Consider the following 23,824-nt stretch of genomic DNA (forward strand, 5'->3'; position numbering starts at 1 on the left):
CTTGTAACAATACAAAGATAGAACAATATTAATTCGCACAGTTCATCTTGACTGTAAAAGTAGAACATTCGTCTCCTGATGACTTTATTGAGTGCTTATCGACCGTCCTGGTTCGATTATATTTGTAATCGTAGATTCTGATGCAGCAGACGGATATTGTGTAGCATGCGGTTTTATTCTCACGTTAACGTCAGTCGACTGTGTACCTACAACTACTGTACCTGGAGGCGGATGGAATGAAACTAAAGAAAAAAAAACAAAAATACAACCATATATGTTAACTGTTGTCAAAACCGACCACGTAACGAACTTCGGCAGCTAGCAGGTAGTCACAGAAATGACATTGAACCACGCGTGACTAGGCCTATCGATTATACGACCTGCGCGGCCAGTTGCCACTAATCACACCATACAGTCCGTTAAAAACCATTATGACTACAAGTCCGATTACATACGTACATAAGTTGTAGGTATTATGTGAAATATTCGAATGACTCCCTCGGGCCGAACGAGTGTTTCCATCGAGCTGGTTATAGTATAATGTGTAGTTCGCTGGACGCTGGTATCCAGATACTAAAATAACGATTATATGACGTATTATATCATGATGTGATAATACCCATATGTCATACCTAAAATAGCTTCCATCGCGCACACCGTAATAACCGTAAATAATATAAGTTATAAACTTATATCGAAGTGACGTTGTGCGTAAGTGAAATAAACGATTTTTTTTTCAGTCGTATTTCCTAACGCCAAACGGTAATAGCTTCTGTCTAGGGATAATGTTATTTTTTATAAAATATGAACTGTTCTAGACTTTTATCAGATACGAAGGCGCAATTTATGCAACATTTGAGGAGATTATAGAAAATTCCATTGCTACGTTAACCTGATACCAACAAAATATAAATTAAATCACCACAGCAAAATGTTTATTTTCAGAACGTAATTCTGACACATACCTATGCCAACTTCACACGTTGAAAAAATTACAATGTATAACACAAATATACAACATATACTATATAGAAAATTAATATGAATGTATGTGGTAACAATAAGAGTGTTTACCACTTTACCACCATACCATTAGTGTAAAATTAATACCTAATATAAATTGCAAAGTTTAATATTATTTACCTGGCTTGATCCTATATAACACCCTTATCTTGCCAGTGACTAATTAAAGGCATTCTCAGGCACAAAATCGATTCTTTTCGCGCTTAACTTATATTATGTTCTCAAAATTAAGTACATTCGCCATGGTTACTCCCCCATGCAATGCTCGTTGAATGTACCCTCACTTTTCTCACGTCGTCACGAAGCGAACAACCAATTTATTTCCTCTCTTTTCGATAGTTCGATAAAGACGTATCTGATCTCCTCGCAAGCATCAACTGCTGTGTGACTTAATATTTCTCCAGAAGTCCAGCACCCTTCCATTTTCTATCTCATGCCACTTTCTATGGCCATACGCCATAACCATACCATGGAATCCTTCACACCCTTAATACCTTCATTATACCTTCTATAACTTGAAGTCGGTTTTTCCCTTCATGTAGGTATACCAATTTTATCACTTTTAAATTATATTTTATTAACATTTTTAATACTATAGACACATGTATGTTTTATTACTTACTTTGTCATTAGGTGTTAATAAAATAAATAAATAAAGATATCAACATGAGATTAATGGATTGATATCACACGACGCAACTAATAAGCTGTTTGTTAAAAATATTTTTTTTTACTCCAGTTGTTTTTAAAATAATATTATATACAAGATAAGAATATGAGCATATATTTTTATAATAACCGAATAATAATTTTTATAACTTTGCTTATTTTTCTAAACACCTACCTCTTATACTAGTTTTAATTTATTTTTGTTGAAAATATTTAAATATTTAAATATATTAATTTTTTTCTTAATTAAAATTTATGATGTGAAATTTTGTATGCATATTACTTATGCTATAAAATGAAAAATTTATATAAATTGTTATTGTTTGACATGATTTAATTTCCTATAATGAGTATTTAAAGGTATTTCTAATGATTTTGTTATGAACCACTATATTTTCAGGTATTTGATTATAAATAAATTAAGTATTTTAAAGTTATATGTGTAAAATTGTATTACCTATCACAATAGTCTTAAAAATTCAAATTAACTTTGCCCGGATTTTCTTTATGTATACCTGACATAACTATAAATTATATTTGAATAAAAAAGTTACACTGATGTCTGAATCTAAAAAGAAAGTGAACATCTCTGCTCGTGGCTTTGTGTGGCCAAAAATAATAACAAATACAATCATAAGACTTCCATTTGTGCTTATATATATTATGTGTAATGTATATTGACAATGCGAATTCACTTAGGGTACATAGTAAGTCGTGTGCATATATGTATACCAAAAATAATATATATATATATATATATATATATATAAATTTATATCTTCTTCACAAAATGTATTATATTATATCCGATATATCTTGCAAGTCTATTATATAAGATGACGATTACTATTATATTATTATATCGCATATCGTCCCTGAAAAATACGTCGTCGTACCAATTCACTGCTTGCTGTCAAAGTGTTTGTATACAATACTTGTGAGAAAATAAGACAACACAATCAACTTTAAGTCTGTAAATATAATATACAATGTCCTTCTCGAATGCATGTTGTTGTTATTCCTCTTTCCCTCCTCAACTGAAGTATATTTCGTATCACTTTCCGTTTGTACACGGGTAGGTACGATTTATGTTTTTGCCTGATTGTTGACGACGACGACTTAGTGGCGATTCAAGTGTACGCGCGCCTTTTATTCTGCTGGAATTACAATCAATTATCTACATCGTAAATCGTAATGCCATCGGCTTTTTTTTCTTCTTAAATAAATTCGATCGACGTTTAAATTATATGGTACGATGAAAGTCGACTCCACGCGATGCCCATGTACAATTTAATTAGTTATAAAATATATATTTTATAGTAATTAATCAATACCTATCGTTATTTATAAGATTTTTAAATTTGTTTTTCTGTAGGCACCGGTATATAATTAATATACAGGTTGGTTCGCCAAACCTACGCATACATAATGAATGAACCAATGTACCTACATATTATGTATATTTCAAAAAAAGAATATTAATAACTTATAAGGTATTTATGCATGCAATTTATTATTAAAGGAAAAGAATATCGTGATTCATGACGTTAAAATTATTTAGTTAAGTAGGTATTAAAACGTATTACAGATTTCGGTATTTAAGACAAACTAATTTAATATATGTATAATTCTTTTAAAATAATCGTCTTTTTATTACAAAAAATTTTGTAAGTATATATATTGTTTTAAAAAAAAAACAAAGATAAAATGTGAATTAATTTAAGTACCTAGGTATAGCTACGTAAAATACCTCGACGACAAAAGGTTGTACACCATTGTCGCCATTATTTGAATAATTACTTTTTCTCATTTTAATGATCATAATCGATAGTAAAATAAAAAGATAAACGTTTTAAATTCCCATTCGTTATCGCAAAATGTTATTAATTACGTACATCGTAATCGCATTTATCACCCGGGAAATTAATTTAAGCTTCCTTTCAAGGGGGTTCGTTTCTTTGTCTCGCCGCAATACGGTACGTGTCGTTCACAAAAGAACAGTGGATATTTCCTGTCTAGCGGTGTAACACTTCCGTTCAGCAATGTTCTCTTTGACCACGATCCGCGATCCGCGGAGGACGACAAAGAGGAGCAGTACCACATAGCGAATGAAATATTAAAACGATTTATCCGAGCTGTGCGCATGTACGCGCGGGGTTTACTACATAATAATAATAATACGATGACGGATATTTGTTTTCTGGTATATAGAACAATGTAATAATAATGATTACGTTAAAATGTTAAAGCGATATAAACCGATAGTAATAACAAAGAATATGGCGTGCAGCGTGCGAACGACCGACCGTTTGTAAATATCGTTGTCCGCGTACAAACAATTAAGCTAAGTGTGCGCGAGAGCGTTGCGAAAAACACATCATTAATCAATCATACTTAAAACTATAGGCTTTACCAAATTAACGTCCCTATTCCGACCGGCGATGTACATTTAATACATCGGCACGACCTCAGTGGCTCGATCGTTATTGAGTTGACCGATTCGCTTGCTACCTATACTCATATCATATTATTATTATTATTGTACAGCAGGCGCACCGTCATACATGTTATAATATTACAATATTATAATACCATGCACCACGAAGTGATGGAAAACGAGTAAATAATAATTGTGAAACGTTATACCCCGTGTGCACAGTACCTACACATTGTAGCAGGCACTACATCATATTATGTTTGCTACTATACAATAATAATCATTATTGTGTAGGTATTACACATTTACATCGGTGATAAAATAAATTATATAGACAAGCCGAATGATGTCTGCGGACGGAAAATTTAAAAATTCACCTCCTTTCGCGTAAATTCAATTTCGACCGGTGTAATTGGTATGCAATTTGCATTAAAGTATTATAGGCACCTATGCGTGTTTTATTATTATTTTTATATAAATTACATCAGAAATAATTATTATTGTATCGTTAATTGTTCTATACTGAAATACATAGTTTATAATATATAAATATAATATATAATATAATATAATATAATAAATATTATATTATATATAAATAAATATATAATATTATATTATATAATATATAGTTTTCCGAATGTCATTACGAATTTTTTCACGACCAAACAAGGCTCACGTGATAATATATAATATTATAGCACAAGCGAATTAACTTTGAATTTCATTTCTTTAGCAGTGAAATTATAAGTGACGCCGTTTGATAGGCAATACATCATATTCCTGCATTATTTCCATATGCGCAATAAGTTTTTTAATGAGTGCAATAAAAACTTTCTCAGATTTAGCGCTCCAAGTTTTAACCAAAATCCCCTAGTTTTTTGAACATGATGTTGTTGTAGCTAAAATTAGTTTTCAAGAGCATATTTATACAATGCATAATTCTACCATTGATTATAAATTGGCATTTTCCATAGAATGTATAATCAATGATAATACATTTAGCTTTGGTTCTATTGTAATTTGTAAGCCAAATTTAATATCTACAGTAAAATATTAATGTGGTGTGATGCGGTCGTAGGTACTCATCTCGACTGCGTAACAGTACTACGTATCGAGTGTAGATACGTTACGGCCGTTGTTATTAGCTCCCAGATGGGTGACCACCCAGATTTTTAGCAACAAATCCTTGCCATACATACAAAACGTGTTCCAGCCAACCGTCCCCCAACATAGTAGGTACTAGGCTAATGACCTTAGTAGTTGAAGCATTAATTCTAATAAAAATAAAAAATAAAATGTTATGCATGGATTTGTAATTTATATTTTAATGAACCTATTGCACTATACTAATGATTAGATACTGTATCATTGAACATTTAAAAAAATGTAATTGATTTTTAATTTGAATTATTATAGTTATTATTTTCTTAATAATTTATCACAAAATAACATATAAATAATAAATGGCTGTTTTTGTTTTCTCGGAACAATGCCTAATTATTAGGTATTGAGTATTTGTGTTAATAAAAAAAAAAACCACAATATTATAATATTGTAATATAATCTATCAGAATAAGTACACTATGCATATTTGCGTGTATAATATCAGCGGCATCATATTTATTTTTAGATCTACACTCAAATATCAAATGAGAAATAAATTAAACAACTGAAAGTAGATTAATAATTGTGTTGTAGATAACAATTTAACCGACTGAAAAGTGTACGTTTTATATTAAAAGTACAGCGAATTGGTGGAAACGTTCCATCACTTCCATCCTTACCACAAAACAAAAGTTTTAACAAACTACAAACTACTACAAATACTAACAATGCATTAAATACGGTCAATTTATAAACGCTAACGAATTTAGGTTCTAAAATGTAAAATTATGTGCTTAATTAATTTATTATTTATGCACTTGGTTCTTGTACGATTATATTTTCCGCTAATTTTTCATTTATATTCTTAACTATGAATTCAGAATTGTAATAATTTTATATTTTTCATTTTATTCATAGTTTAAAATATTATGTTTAATGAATAAATAGGTACCTTCTTATATTATTTAAACGCTTTAGTTATTTAGTATGAAAAAGAAATAACACACTATTATCGGCTTTAAGTTCATAGGAAAAAAATGTATGATGTATTTATTCGATAAAGTTAAAAATAATATGCTAAACTTATGTCACTCTTATTAGTTACCTAGTGCAAAGGGTAGAAACACATTCGATTGAACATTGGGAAACGATAAGTCTCCTTCCTCCAAATAATTGGCTTTAGTTGTATCTATGATTATATAATAACATTCATTTGACGTCCAACAGTTTCAATCTGGGTTTTATACAATACTAGCTGAACCCGTAAACTTCGTATAGCTCGTTAAAAATCCTACTTCTTATATGTCTCAAACTGTGTGTTAAATTTTGTTACTAGCTAGCAGTATATTTTTATACATATAGATAGATAATGGTTAAAATATACTAAGTTATAATCTGACGACGATGTTCAATTTATAGTTTATCATTATGTAAATTAATCGTTTTATCGAGAAAAGTCTGACAATTCAAATATTCAAGTGAAAGTTGTTATTTACGCTTGTCATTTTTTAACTTATCCTATCTTCTGCCCATAGGTCTAATATGTCTCTGTACCAAATTTCGTCCTAATCCGTCCAAGCGTTGAGGAATGCATAAAGAACAAACAGATAGACAGAAATTCATTTATATAATACATAATATAGATAGATTTTCTCATACAATCAAATCAAAGCAGAAATCGACCGTATATTATTATGGTCGTCATTTAATCAGAAACAAAAGACAACGTGATTATATTCTTTCTGAATCTAAAATATGATAGTTATACTAGAGAAAAAGATAAACGAAGAAAAATTAATCTTTATCAGTTTTGAAGTAGAAAAAACCAAACCATTGTTCGTGACATTTTTCTTTAAAAAAAAAAATATATATATATATATTAATAGCAACAAGAAACATATAACATTTTGAAGAAAATTAATGTATGTTTTGACTTTTCTTGTCCGACAAATTCTTCTTCGCTTTTTAGGTCTGTTTTTATTTGTAAAATAAAGATTCTACTGCAGAAACAGTATTAAAAATAATTAATCGTCGAAAATATTATTATCATTTTAATATATCTGCGACATGTGCGCTTAAAGTCGAATTTACATTTATTTCTGCCATACAAAATATCAGTGGAGAACCGTGATGAATAATAATAATTATAATATGTTTTAATCGATTAATTTTAACAGGTTTACTTGTTAAAGCACTCAACGCTTTGTTCCCCGTTGTATCACAAATAAAGCATTACTACTATGTGTACGTAATAACGTATAGAAAAGAAGAATAGACTCACGAGTCACGACTGACAGTAGGTATAGTATATATAATATAGTGCAATAATATAATAATATGTTCATCGAGTAGAAATAGTCACATGAGACAGTATTTGTGTATTTGACTGATTATCGAATGATAATAATATGATGACAATGGCTTCTGCTTTTAGTATTTGCGACGAGAGACGTGACAATTGACATGTTAAATCGTTATTTTCAGGGATAGTTGATGAAACGACTGCATTACTACTATAGCAATATTATGACGAGTTTCCATGCGCATACAATAACTAATTGACTAATGGCTAGATATTCAGATTGATTCCGAAACAATAATATTATTAAGTAAATAAGTGAAATTTTAAATATACGAAGGTTTAACTTAGAATTCACTATCGCGCATAGAGCCTCGATCGAGAATTGAATAGTTGTATGATATGTTAGCCACAAACGATGCAATATAATGAATTGTCGAATAATAATGACTTTATATTTTACTTAGCATGCTAAATGAAAAAATAAAATTATAATACACTGAAATATTGAGTCACTAAAAATGGCAAACTAAAATTTAATAAAATTACCTGAACATGATGAAAAAATAATAATGGTAACCATGAGAAATTACTATTATCGATACCAAGATTGACTGTAATAAAAAAAAATTATTTGTATTGATCTAAGTTTTTCAGCGTAAACATTTTGTACTTCCACGAGTAATAGTGACTACTGACTTGATATTTTAATTTGAATAGCAGTTGATTCACAAAGGTTTATTGCTTACCAATAAAATGTATTCACAGGACAGTTATAATTATTTTATAATTTGTATGCATTGTCCAAATAAAATTAGTTGGTAGGTATTACTAGATTGTATTAAGATCTTTTATTTATGTAAACCATACTCAAGAATTATTATATTTGATATATACATTTTAATAACTAAAATCTAAAAACTACACCTTCGAGTATTTGATTCAAATAATCAAATACTTTAAATATGTTTAAAAAAATCATGGTTTGAGCAATATTATTATTCAATCTTATTATGCCATTATGATGTCATATTTTTACTTCATATAAGACGTTATTGTATGCCTCTTAAAATGTAGAGTTATGATGTGTTCTATTTTCGATACCATGTTATCTAAATTGTAAAACTTTCTTTTTAAGACACTTTAAACTTTTCAATACTCATAATATATTCCCTTGCCCTATTTGTTTGTCGGAAATTCCAACTCTAAGCACTTAAATCTATTAGCATAAAGATGCATTCGTCTCCAAAGAGCTTTTATTTAACTATATAAGTATACATTTAAAAGTTTCGTCTTAAATTATTATCTCATAATTTTTTCCTGTAACAGATTTTATACCAACATAAAATAAACTGTATGCAATAAACATAACACATACCTAGGTAACAACAGATAATAATATATTATATTTTTAACTATAGATAATATAGCTATGTACATAATATGTTTGTATGTATAATACTATAATGTATTAATAATAATAACTTTCCTTAAAAAGCTATGTATTTTATTTCCCCTCTTCCACTCTACAAAGAATTCAATTAATTTGTATCTTAATAGGTATGATCATTTTATTATATTATTTTAGTGATCGGTATTATAGTTATTTTGTACAAGCTTTGCATTGTAGTCTCTAAGGTAGAATTATATACATTTATTACATTTTTTTTTTTTTAATTAAGAAATTAAAAAAATACATATATGTTAAGCTTTGTACTAATAGATACCTACCTAAATTTATATAATTTATGTAATACACTAATAACACTAACTTTACATTTTGGTAGAAGAAACACTTATTTTTTATGGAGATAATTGGGAAAATTGGTTGAAAAATATACAAAGGTACAAAATAAATTCTATACTCATTCAATTATAAGTTTCTTGAAGTATAAAATCTATCACGACAGTAATATTATCATTGATTAATATAAAACATACTAATATTTTTATAATCAATGGTACTATGATGCTGGAAAAATTGTTTAAGAAAAAAATGTTCGATACATTTTTTTTTTTTAACTTTAAAACGACGTTATTTATTAAAAGAAATAAAAGTGTAATGTGATATAATATAATTAATTTTATATATTTCAAATAAAATGTAAAAAATGAAGGCATTTTACTATCTATATTAGGAAAACAATAAATAAATTCGAAGAATCATCATGAATGATAAATATGTCATAATAAGAAAGGCAATTACTTTATAGAACCCTTTAGAATCAATTAATTAAATTCGTGAACTTATATTTTTCTCGTCAAATTATTTAAAAAAAAAATTCTAACGAGTCAAATAAATTGAACAAGGTTGATCAAATTTTCCGCATGCCAACTCAATGCAAAATAATTTATATTCTGTTTGATGAAACACAGATTTTTTTCACGGGACTAACCATTTGTTAAACAATAAAATAAATAAAATATAAAATATATACATTTTACATTGATTATATATCCTTCATATATATATATATTGTTTTACAATAATAATAATTGAAAGAAATTCTTTAGGTTTGCAAATAAGTTTTAAGATTATTATTAATTATTAATATTATTCATCCTATCTCATATTCTCACATAATTCTGATGATTGGATTCGTCTTATAAATATGCAAATAAAATGCCTTAGTTTGACATAAAAACAATTTAGTTTCTGCACAATAGGTTACAAATGGGTTACTGTATGGACGGTATTAAATTCGAATCAATGATATAATATCATTGAATACGAAATACGAGTCTGAGCAGAGATGGTTTGTCAGACTAGGATATTTTATTTTATCTTCATTATATTGTTATTTTTTCAAATAAAATGTTGGTACTTATAAAATAAATTCCAAATTAATCAAATCAACTTCAATATGTAGCCGTCTCACTCAGTCATTCAAAGCATAAACAATATGCTTTAAAGTATTAGTATATGTCATTAACGACAATAAGTATTTTTACAACTATTATCTTTAAATGTCATAATATTTTATGCCTTTTATATTGTTCTATAAATATATAATAAATACTGTCGAGATCAATGTGTATAAAGCGTTTTATTAAAAGTTTAAATTTCAGCCAAAACAAATAAGGTAGGCATAACTACTATTCGAAGACACTACCCAAGAACACATCTAAGCAGATACTTAGAATTTTTTATGCTAAGTTGTACATATTGTTAATTTGGAAAATATTAATGTATTATATATATATATATATAATTATCAATATTAAGCTATTAACAAATTTTATAAAGTACCTATATCTCTTACCTCACCGGTACATTTACCAAGCTTACATCTCTGATAAAAACAACGTTTATTTATTCAAATAGTTACTAATTTATCTTATGTATTCATACAGAAAAATGTTTTGGTTGAAAGTATCAAAATTTAATTGACTATAATATTTTGTCTAATTACACTTCAAATTATATAATTTTAAAAGTTAAATCGTCTAAAAAATCATCAACAAAATTAAATAATTTTTTTAATTAGTCATGTTCAGAATTCATACATAGAATTTTTCGCACGCTAATTATTTAAGTTCAATGAACTATATGCGGCTACTAGGATAGTATAAATATATACCCAATCATATGCTAAACATGTGTGTGGAAATTCAGTGAACGGCTATTTTAAGCTGTAAAATAAGCTATAGTATTAAAATGTATTTTTATAAATACATAATATCAATGTGAAATGTAGGTAATGGTAAAATAGATTAAGGGCTCTGCAAAAAAAGCTTTCAGCGAGTCTCAATCTGTGGCATTTGAATAAAAAGGACGTGAAATTCATTGTTGAGTTTTGATAGATTTCGTGTCTGTGTTGTCTGTAAACACAGTATGTTATTTCGGACCACACACGAAGGAAAATAATAACTTAGGACTTATATTATTATCATGGGTGCGAATATCATAATATACGCGCTATTTGCATGAAAACGATAAAATTAAAAAAAAGTATTATCGTTTTAAATTTCTGCGTTATGATTCATTTCAGGTACGTTTATTATTATTCGGTTGATTTTATACTTAAGGTTTCTTTTCTAAAGGCAACAATCTCATATAATATGTATACAATGCACATTTATACGGTTTACACTCATTGTATTCCCATGTTGTTGGTATTTTGTAATTCTTATTGTTTAAATCATATCACAATAAAATTGTATTCAACATTTATATTGAGTGGTAAGTTAACAAAACTAACATTTTGTGTCATTTTATTATTTCTGTATATAATACGTACTATGCCTAACAACGAATTTAAGATATGTAGACATGTTGGCCTTTATAAGATTGTATCTTTCTCGTCGACGTGACAAATCCCTATTATACGTGAATGGACGTCCCTAAACTACGAGTATAACACTCGTTTTGATTAATGTTGTTGGTGGGTTTTGTTTTCTGAACGCCAGCCGAGTATCAGGTGCGAATAATACAATTTATATTAATATTATGAATATTTGCATACCATCGTTGTGTGGAGCAATATAAAATAAATAATAATAAATAATGATCATTGGTCACGTAGTAACTATAATATTTACGTTGAATTTTTATTAGAATTCTGTACCCACGGATGGTCAGAATTTTTATTTTTTTATTTTTTGGCACGTATGTACTCGATTAAAAAATAAGCTATTTTTTTCAATTGTTCGATATGCATAATAAATGGTTCTATAGATTTAACTTATGTTTAATGGTAATATCTCGCAGTTATGACTTATGATTTAATACCAAAAAAACTGTAAAAAATATACACCTTGTTAAAATTAAATAACAAGATTAAATAATTTTAAAATTCATTTTTGTTTTTAACTTAAAAACACATGACATCTTAATAAAAAAATTTAAACTGTACAATGTACATGCTTCAAATAGGTATGGATAACTTTATGAAAGTACATTATTGTAATACCTTATTAATTCCTATCTTTATCTGTATCTAAGTCTTAAATTTATTGGGTTTTATCAGTAAAGGCTATCTTTTGAAAAAGTAGTATTACAATGATGTTTGATAAAAATTTTAATTTGTAACGCGTATGCAAAAATATTAAGCAATTATTGTGTAAAACAATCGATTTCGGTATAATAAAAAACTGAAGAGTCAATTGAACTTTCTACATTTTATGTCGGCACTATACTATAGTATTTAAATTATAATACATAATAATCTTCAATTGGTATGTTGTCAATATGTGAAATAAATAAATATTTGTTAATAATTAGTTGGTTTATAATTGATAGTTTGCAATCAAATTATATTTTGCGGTGTTAAAAAAGAAAATTAACAATGCATTTACTTTATTATTACGTTTGAACAGTTAATTTCTCAAACAAATACAAAACATATCAAACTCCATGTATTATTTAGGTAACAATACAATTATTAGGGAACTTTACTTAAGTAGGTACCTATACCTAATCAAATACTACTTATGAGTTCAAAACTTGGAGGGCTACACATTTCGATTACTTATGGGAATATAATAAATACTAAGTCAATATGTTTGTTAAATAGTTTGAATTTACTCGCTCTTTGGTTATGTATTTAATATTTATCATAAGTTTATAAAACATACAGAGTCAAAATTGTTAGTAGTGTAACAGTGATTTTATGCTCGCTATTCGTCATTGAATCAATAACATTTATACTCGCCTACATTCTGATATCCTAATCAATATAACCATATTATAATATTACACTTCAAACGATTGAGAATAATATTTTGATTTGTTGCATAACCTTTTAAATTTGAGTAAATGTCTGAATTAAATATTTCAATACTAGATTGAAATATCGAATACGGTTTATTATAATATGTGACTAGTGAGTATTGACAATTTATATTAATAGTAACAATATTTTATCCCAACGTAACGATGATCACTATTAAAATTCATACTAATATAATAATATAAATAATAATTTTACCGTTTGTATATTGGATATATACCTATGTACCTAATTATTCAATTATTATTCTATTCGATTCACACCAACACACTGGGACCACTATAAAACGCGGTAATGGGATATAACAATATAATATATCCTATTATATCCTAATACCTATATATTATAAGTAGGCACTCATTGACCATTGGTAGCGATTACATATTTATATTATAAAAGCTACTGTAATAGTATTTTCAATGTAAGGTATTATGTGCAACGATAATCAAAAAACATTTGTTGTAGACACCACCTGAATATAACACGCCTACAGTTTTTAATCAATATTTTTGATGAATATTTCAACGCCACACGTGTAATCCAATTTACGGGATGTTATACATTCCCATCGCGATGTGATGTGCGTAGATACAAATAACATAATATTATACAATTATTGTATGTTATATAGAGAGTCTGGAGAGGAGAAAATGATCTGGTTACCTACATTCATTATGATAATAATACCGATGCGTATATTTAAAACATTTGGGTGTGGGCAAGCACGTCGTCGAGTGGATACAAAGTTTTGAAACCCGTTTTCCAAACGTAGGTAAATTATAATAACTATTAATCTGCGAGAAAAAAAATGGTATCAAGCATATTATTATTATCAAAGAAGCAACATGCAAAATTAGACACGCCTACGACCGCGGATGCGTGAGAAGGTAAAAGAAGAACTAACAAGTGGCGGCGGTATATCATAAAATAATCGCATACACCATACACATGTATAATATACAGGGTGATTCTTTTATCAAACAACACTCATTATTTCAAAAACTATTGACTTTTTTCAAATTTTTTTTTTTCAAAATTTTAGAACCATCTTGTTCTAGAACTATATATTTTTTTAAATATATTCACCCTTTTATTTATCAGGTTAACCATTATAAACTTTTGATTTTCAAATGACAGCCTATACTTAAAATTTCATAAACTAAAAAGTCTATTTTTTCAATGAATTTTCACGTTTAAATTTTCATTTTTCGTTAATCCGTTTACAAGATATAGCCTCCCAAAGTTGGGTGGTTTTGGGTGGTGTTTGTGTGTTATAGGTGTATGTTAGGTGGTATTTACACACAAACACCATATAAGTGTTATTTGATAAAAGAATCACCCTGTATATGCATGTACTGCGTACAATGTATTATACATCACACAACCGGACATGCCCATATGCATTATGTATATGCACGTATATGATACATATACATATATATAGCCACGTATATAAGGTGGCTGCTAACGGCCATCGTCTGTTCGAGCGCTACCGGTAAATCGAAATTAATCACTGACAAAGCGCTAATGTTCGTTCGAGTGCTGTCGTCATTGGGTCGGCATCGAATGCACTGGCAGAGAATATACACGGTTCTCGGGTGATGAATAGTTTTCGTCTCCTCTCACACAACCATAATATTATATATATGTATATAGACACTCGGATAGCTGGTGTGGCCAGACGCACAAGCAAATGCAACGCGTATGAGCTGACCGATAAGGCTCAACTTTGGAGTAATGAAAATATTTTTGAAAAAAAATTTGTATGCTGTCTTTAGGATGTAATAAAATGTTAGAATTACAGCCCTATTAGTGACTATCACCATTATGGCTTTATACTCGATGTGTATAACTAGTAATTTGAGCCAGCAAATTTCGATTATATTATATGAATTGAAATTATTCCATTGACGTAACTATAGTGAGGTTTGAAAAGGCTAACGCCCCCTTCCCTCCCACAGGTAGTTAGTAAACCCAAAATATATCTGATATCTAAATATGTACACAACACGCGCATAATATTGATAACCTAATTTTTGATATATAGCTAGAGAATATATAATATAATATTAGTGGCTTGGTTGGTACGGTTGCTGCAATCAGTCACGCAACGTGATTGAGAATACGCATCGAATGCTTACATTAGTTCCTGGATGGGTGACTCCCCACTGTTCTTATAGTGGACAAATTTTTAGCTATCGTACCAACTGAACTAACCCCTAAAATAGCTAATGGTTATAGTTTCCGGGACAAATAAAAAAATATATAAATACCTATAAGTACACATATTATTTTATATATATATATATAATAACTATGAAAGTTGCATATTAAAAATCATGTTACCTAGTTACACCCATTAATTATTAAAAAAATAAAACTAATAATCGATTACTAATTAATTAAGTACTTATAATAACAGTATAACATACCATTATAGTAACGTACTTCAACAAACGTGAAATCAAATTATTACTCCAGTATTTTGATTTTTAGATTGAATATTCAAAATTTGATTTGATGTTCTCATAACATTAGTACATAACTATATAACTACAAAACTATACTAATTGTTGGTTTTTCATTTTTAAATTCGTTTGACGATTTGATAAAAGTGGTAAGGAAAGTGCGGTTGTCACAGCGTACGTCCAACAATGCGTTTCGTGACTTCTTACTACCTACAGGTGAATTGCGCCTTGCGCAGCTTGAAATCAAGTCTGTCACCGTCAATATTCATGACGCAACAGACACGTTCAATAATAATCAAATCGTATCAATCTTGGTGACAATATCATTAGTATTGTTGTGAATCAATTATTTTCGTAGTATGTATTATTGAATCATACTATCATTATGACACATTATTAACGATCATCGTCGATAGGTATTATATTTTTATTTAAAGGCATGTAATGAATAACGATATAATAATAATATAAAATGCATTTCATGAAGGTATGTAAATACTTTCGTCCGTCTGGTCATTTATTTTACATAATATTATTTTCATTGCACTCTTCTAAATAATAATATGTTAATTTTCAACCAAGCAGATTATACCTATAACTCTAGGCTATTAGCCTATTAGACACTAATAATGCGCAGAGACTGTATATGCGAACAGAATTTAAAAACAATTTTATCGTTATTATTCGCTCTCCTTTGTTCCGGAAAGTCATTCTTAATTTGTCTTTTACGGCGTGAATATTTGAAATAAGCTTAAAAAAAATTAAAACGCTGAGATATTGCAGCTCTGAATTGTCACACAGAGTTCGCGTTCTTCAAAATTCGTCTGTGACTGTTGGAGTAATTGCAATAGTGTGTACATCTGTTGAATTTTCCACGTATATTATTATTTGTACGATTCTTATTAGAAAATTCGTCATTATTATTATATACCAGAACTACAGAAATAAGTTTTAAGAAATAAATCTTACTCTGGTACAAAATGTCTTAATTTTTCCACGTTCCCAAAGAACAGTTTGCACGCAATATGTAGTTTCTGATTTTAAATAAATCTCTTGGCTGAAAATTATCAAAGCACAAAATAATATGTCATAACCTGCGGATTGCCATATCATAAATAAATATAAATCTTTCTTTTACCATTTAAGTTTAAAATTCAACTACTTATCGTATAAAATGTACAAAGTTATGCAATGATAAAAAAAAGCATAGGCACTAAAGTAGTATTCTATTTTTAATAAATACAATAAAAATCACAATAGCAATAAATTGTCTCTGCACCGTTATAAATAAAAAAGTTTTACTTCCTACTTACCCACCTACCAACTAAAATGTATTATAAATTGAAATGATGATTTTTTCAAGCATAAAATCATATTAAATGTTCGCAAATATTTTTAATTTGTTTGTAAGATAAACTGCTTTGATGCAAAAACAGGTATATCCTACTTTTTATAACAAAATTAAAATATGTATAATAATATAACAAGCATGAAGTCTTACACGTTTAGGTAAATATTAATGCTCTATACATATTGCGTACACCTATTGTTTGTCTTGAGCTTATATAAACTCCTATTCATCGTAACTGAACGTAAGTCTTGTATAAAATGAAAAATATGCACAGAATACATTTTAATTCAAATTTCTACACACATTCATTGCACAGGCATTGAAGTTCTCATATCAATATTATTTTTTTAAGCAAATATTGACTAAATTTATTTATGAAAGGGTGACTGGAATATATATGTATATTATCATTTTACTATTGATTATGTAGTATGAGAAGCTAAATGAATATTGTAGTTGTTGTTGTTGACAATAGATCATTGGCAATATTTTCGAAAATTATATAAATTTGCAAAGAAGTATTTTTAATTTATTTTATTTTTATTTTTTTAAACTTAATTATTAATCCAACTGCACATTTTGTATAGTGAGCTCAATGCCGGGTTGCATAAACGGTCGATAAAAACAGTTCAATAAGATGTGATATCGGTTTGATAAACATCTTTATTGAATCCACAAAGTAGTGTTCGGTTGCACAAATAATTCCATTAAGTTCAATGGTTCGTTCGTTAACCGTGGTTATGTGGTTATTGATTACCAAATCACTAACAAAAAAGTGATAAGTCAATCGATGTTATCATTAAAACACACTGTTATCAGTTCAATAAAGTTATAGAGTTCTTTTTGATATTTATCGAACCAAAATCGGGTCTTCAAGTTATCGAACCGATAGCAACATATTTATCGGATCGATACGAGATAAAAATCGTTTATGCAACAGACAATATTCTAATCGATCCGATTTCTGTATTATCAAACCGATAACTTCTTATCGATCGTTTATGCAACCCGGCACAAGTGTTTCTAGAAATTTACTGTCAGAAATATTTGATGGAGAAGCCACAGACTGGCAGCACCATAGACCAAGAAATATAAAAATATTACACCATTCAAATAAAAAATGCGTGCGATATGGGCATTGGCGCAACTAGGGGGGCTTAGGGTGCTTAGCCCCCCATTTTTTCGATTATTTAAATTTTAATGATAATTTAAACATGGGATAGTAAGATAAATACTAAATAATATGAGTACATGATGCAGAGAGTTATTCAAAAGTAAATTGTATAAATATAAATTTATTAGGATCTAAGAGAAAAAGAACACAGCCAAATAAACTAAGTAAATACTGGTGAAAGTGAAGAGCATAGTTTAAATTATATTATGACATGCTATCGTGTCAAGTATTTTATTATTTTGGACACTGTAATGATGAATCTTAAAATGAGATTTTCAAAAAAAAGTATGAAGTTGGCTAATAGTGTGGATGGCTTTTTAATGTTTGACTATTCAAAAAGCCTTACATTTATAAACCATTATAAAGTAAGTTAATTAATTGTTTTTAAATTAAACATTAATGAAAAACAATACTAATGCCAATTTATTTTTGTATAGAATTTATTAAATATCGATGTGGAAAGTTTAAAGGCAGAAATGATGGTTGCAAAAAATCTTAAAAAACAATCTACCGATGATAAAATAATGGCACTTGCAGGAATAGCTGAAATTGTATCAACTAACACTTTTCCAAACTTATATAAATTGTTGAACATAGCTTATACAATTCATATTAGTAGTGCTACATGTGAAAGAGCGTTCTCTGCTATGCGGCAGGTAAAAAAATTGGCTATGTTCAACAATGTTACAATACCGTTTTTCAAATTTAGCTTTATTAAGCATTGAAAGAGATTTAACTAATAACATAGACAGTGATACTGTCTTAGAACATTTTATAACTAATAATAAAAATAGACGGATAGATCTTAAGATGTAAATTACAAATTATAATCTATGAGATTATGGATTATGTCATATTTTATGTAAAACATACTTCATAGAAGTAGATACATGATTTTTAATAATATAGTATGGTAATAATATTTTATGATTGTTTTTAATTTCAATTAATAATTATTGTTCTGTGGCTGCGGCAATGGGGGGTATGAGGGGCGAAGCATTGACTAAATTTATTTGTAGGGCTTCAGCCCCCCCTAATATTTTAGACCTAGTTGCGCTAATGGATATGAGTATGTTTAATGTTAGTTCGTATCTAAAAATTTATGACTCAAATTTTATTGTTTTGTCGAGCGGAGTGGTGAGGTAGAGGATTTGTATATTTTATATGTATATATGCGACCGAAATACACCGTAAAAACAATTTTGTGGCGTAAAATAATGAACAGTGGACCACCTACACACTTGTTTCGTTGCATTATTCATAGAACATAATATTATAACTTACAAGATATCGTAAATTGTGCTCGTCCACAGCATTTTATATTATTTTCATTTTTTTAGATATGCATACGTGGTTGGAGTTCCAAATTTTAATAAGGGAATTGGATTAGATTTATACAAACATAATAATATATTGAGTGATCAATTTGACGCAAAACACTCATTATAATTGTCAAAAAACGTTTTTGAATATATTTAATTAATATACATACATTTTTAAAACAAAATTTTTGAAGAAAAAAAATCATATTTTTTATCGTTAAGAATTTTTAAGTTTTTAATCTTTTTTATGATCACAAAACTCTGAATTTCATACTCTCGAGAAAAATATTATTCAAAGTATTTCGATCTATTAAAATTGAATTTTGGACATTTATAGTTTAATAACTTTGAATATTTAAAATTTTGATGAGCGCATAGTAGTGGTCCAAAATTTTCCGGTGTGTCCGATGTGAAAAAAGGAATTTAAAAATCACGGTTTCATGGTAAATGAAGTCAATTACAGTAAAAAATAGTTTGAAATAAACATGAAAAATGTTGTTTTTAACAACTTCAAATTACGAAAAATACATATTTTTAAACATTATTAACGTTTTCGAAATTATGAATGTTGAATGGATCATCTGGTATATATTGCATATTATGTTGACGTATTATTATTATAAAGTATAAACAGTAAATAACAAATGCGTCGTGCGTGTAGAAATCGCAGTGTAATATATACGCAGCATTTCACGTGTAAAAGTCATAATAATAATAATAATAATAATAATATGATACATTATTGGAAATCCGATCATTGCTATAATATACAGTATATTTTGTATCATATATTATGTGTTAAGGTATTTCCCATTGAGTGTTCTTGTCCTTAAAACGTTATTATTATGGACTTGTTTGATTATATATTATGATGTATTATATTATTTTACGGACGCACGACGTGAGACGTCGTTCGACAATAATATTACCATAATAATATCATCGTTCGGTGCAATAATGTGTGCAGTATACAATAATAATAAATTGTCGAGCGTTCCACAATATCGATACATACCGAAATCACCAAGACTATACCGACTGAAATAATATATATACAGATTCGATATCGGGCGTGGAAAATAAACCAGGGAAATTCTTTAGAATAAGTTTTCCTTTAGTGTGTATTTTTCCCTTTCTTTTTGGACCGGAAATTAAGTTATATCGTTATACCCTTCAGTCACGTCGTTTAAATAGTTTTTTTTTTTGCAGGGGTGGGGGAAACGAAGGAAAATAAATTACTGACAATAGTATATAGTTGTTTTCTCCCGACTAACGAACTCGATTACAAAAATGAGTACTTCATTCCTGTCTGCCGCTCTTTTCGATCGATAATAATTTAAGTAAAACTTATTGATTACCATTGAACATTCACACATTAAATATAATTATATCAAGTAAAATCTCTGATAGTCCTATCAGTTAGAACACGAAAAATTAATCTCACTATCAAACAGTCTCATTCAGGTTCATATTATCAGTAGTTATAATAGTTTAATCGTTTAATGCCTACTCAAGGCTTTATACCTACATCCAAAGGTTGGTTAGATGCTCACAGTTTTACAGTATGGTAATTTTAAACGAAAAAACCATTGCCCCTTTTATAAATGTTTGTTAATAACACTGCAGCAATCCATACATTACGAGTATACTAGATTAAAATTGCAGTGAGGAATGGGATCATTCATGATGCAATTTTAAGAAAACCAAGAATAATAATTTTAAAATGTTATAATAAAGTACTTTAATAATTCTATATTATAATAAAATGTATTTAATTAAAAACATTTTTAGTTAAATGTAACATTGAAATGAAAAATAATGAAAAACTTACTAAACAAGAAACAAAAAACAAAAAACAAAAAACAATGTGATGTTAAAATAATTATTAGTTCGTACAATAATATTATGCATGAAAATAAAAAGTACCGTGATGTTTTGATTGTTCTGAAACTTGAGTAAATCTATATTTGAACTGACGAGCTGCGTACATAGAAACTCGATTAGCTCTTTTTAAGTAATAACAAACATGGAAAAAACACCCCATATTATGTAATATTTACTCTGGGGAATTCAATGAATATTTACTCAAACACTTATTCCTTTCAAGGCAATAACCCGTGGTGCAGCATAGTACGAGTGTGTACTTTATAATGTATTATTGTAATTCCAAACGAATTTCGGCAACACACGTGGGAGTGTCGGTATTCCGACATTTTGGGTTACGGTGACTTATCGCAGAGAATATTTCATATACGTTTCTTTTCTTCGCATAAAAAGGTCGAAGGAAGAAAACACGTCTACAAACACAACTTTGGAAAATTCGAAGAAAAAAGAGCATTACGTAATAATATTCATTTTTTTTCTCGCCGCGGCTCGATGAAGAAAAATAAAAACGGTTGGTATTGAAAAAGCATCATGTCAAAATGATTGATACGACGACGTTTCAAGTCGTTCCGGTTTGATTGAAAGGGTTCGTCCGAGTGCGTACAGCAGTAGCAAGGCAGGTAGGTGAGTATAAGTATCATCACATTCCGGGAACAAATCGTCGAGACACGTGGGGGAGGTGGAGATTGTCTCCGCGAGGTCGCTTTCTCCTTATCCGGTGAAAATAGATTGACATGTTATAAATATACGATTGTGCGCGGTACCGTCTGAAACCGATCTTAGTGTAGACACAATCATATCTATAGATAAAATAATATTGTACATACAGCGAGAGAAGAAAAACAATTGAGCTATAATACTTTACAATATAAATAATGTTACGTAGTTCTACCATGGTCGTCGATTAATCACCGTATAGTGGCTGCGGAATAAACACATTATACTTTTTAGTGGACTATACGAGTGTGGAGACTTCGGAAAATGTATGAAGTTCTATAATTATTATACCTAGCCATTAAGTGTAGGTACAGCTTGTAGATAATATCCAGCCAAGTGCACGCTTTTCTAAGAACTGATCAAGAGCTCGCTCAAAGTAAAGTTTCATAAATTATAAATGTGCAGACAAGTCTCAAAGATTCAATTTATTAAAATTATATTTAAAAATGTTCAAGTATTATAGAGCTACCTTGTATTAAAAAAAAATTGTTGATTAAAATACATTTTATGAAAAAAAACGCATTTAAAATTACAAATATTTCAGGTAATGTATTTTTATTCTTTTCTCAACGAAGTCGTCTATTTCAAAGTTTTATTATCTAATTAAGGAATAAAAATATTCCCACAAGTAACAAATTTCTGTTAAAATAGTTTAGTTATATTTTAATAAAAATTCCTGCATATTAAATGTTTGTTCATTTTTAAATTTACAATTTATTAATTGTATTTGTTATTAAGTCGTACTCAATTATAGTTACCTAGAATATACATATACTTATGTGTCAAAACCTTCCTCAACGATTGAAGGTACAGACATTAAAAATTGGTTAAAATTATAAATATAAATATTTATTCTTATGTTTTCTATTTTTCTAGTATAATATTAAATGTAATGCTTATGGCCTCAAATGTCGAAGCAGAAATATCAAATAAACAACATAGCATTTATAATTTGTAGAGCAATAGATGATTTGATGAATAATGAATATTATATACTTAATTCAGTCAAAGTAATTTTTCTCGTGATGTTGACTTAAATTTATTGCATATGAATCGCAATAATTATGATTCATAGGGATAATAATTCGAAAATAAAATTTAAAAATTGCCATAGTCTTAAAATGTAAATTTATAGTGGTACATAAAATAATTAAAATGTATACTATTTACATTTTATCAATAACCTAAATGTATGTACCTATATACATACCTATAGTGAAATCGGAATGTAATCAATTCGTAAACTATCACTTTTGTAATCAAATGTAGTTCAGTTTTGATAGATATTTACCAGCTTCGTTATTGTCTTCTGGTAATTTATAATCAACGAAGTATTCCCAGATTGAAATATTCCTTACACAATATTACGGCAACCAGCTGTATAGTGTATTTGCATAGCATAATTGTTAATACATTTTAAAATTCAGTTACCGACATTAAATTAATTGAAATGTATTAACGTACAAGATTTAATATATTGTCCTGTCGATTGTTGACTCTAAAAATGTACACATCAGTGCACTGTACAGTCCTTTTTAATATCGAAATGCATACGCAAATTAGGATGTTTGAACTTTTCATTCTCAATATCATTTAACTTGTTATCAATCAAAAAATGTCTTAAAATTATTCATAAATCGT

The 23,824-nt window shown here is 28.4% G+C and overlaps 1 protein-coding gene across 1 annotated transcript; it reads left to right on the plus strand.

Moving 5' to 3' along the window:
* Positions 1 to 18,526: 18,526 nt before the first annotated feature.
* On the plus strand, positions 18,527 to 18,978 carry LOC107163649 (uncharacterized). The gene is made up of 3 exons (XM_089218324.1): positions 18,527 to 18,625; positions 18,698 to 18,916; positions 18,970 to 18,978. Exons 1-3 carry the CDS (start codon positions 18,527 to 18,529, stop codon positions 18,976 to 18,978), a joined length of 327 nt encoding a protein of 108 aa, XP_089074450.1.
* Positions 18,979 to 23,824: the final 4,846 nt, after the last annotated feature.

Source organism: Diuraphis noxia, unplaced genomic scaffold (genome assembly GCF_037042655.1).
Source record: "Diuraphis noxia isolate RWA-SAM2 unplaced genomic scaffold, SU_Dnox_SAM2 contig0002, whole genome shotgun sequence".
NCBI classification, from domain to species: Eukaryota; Metazoa; Arthropoda; class Insecta; order Hemiptera; family Aphididae; genus Diuraphis; species Diuraphis noxia.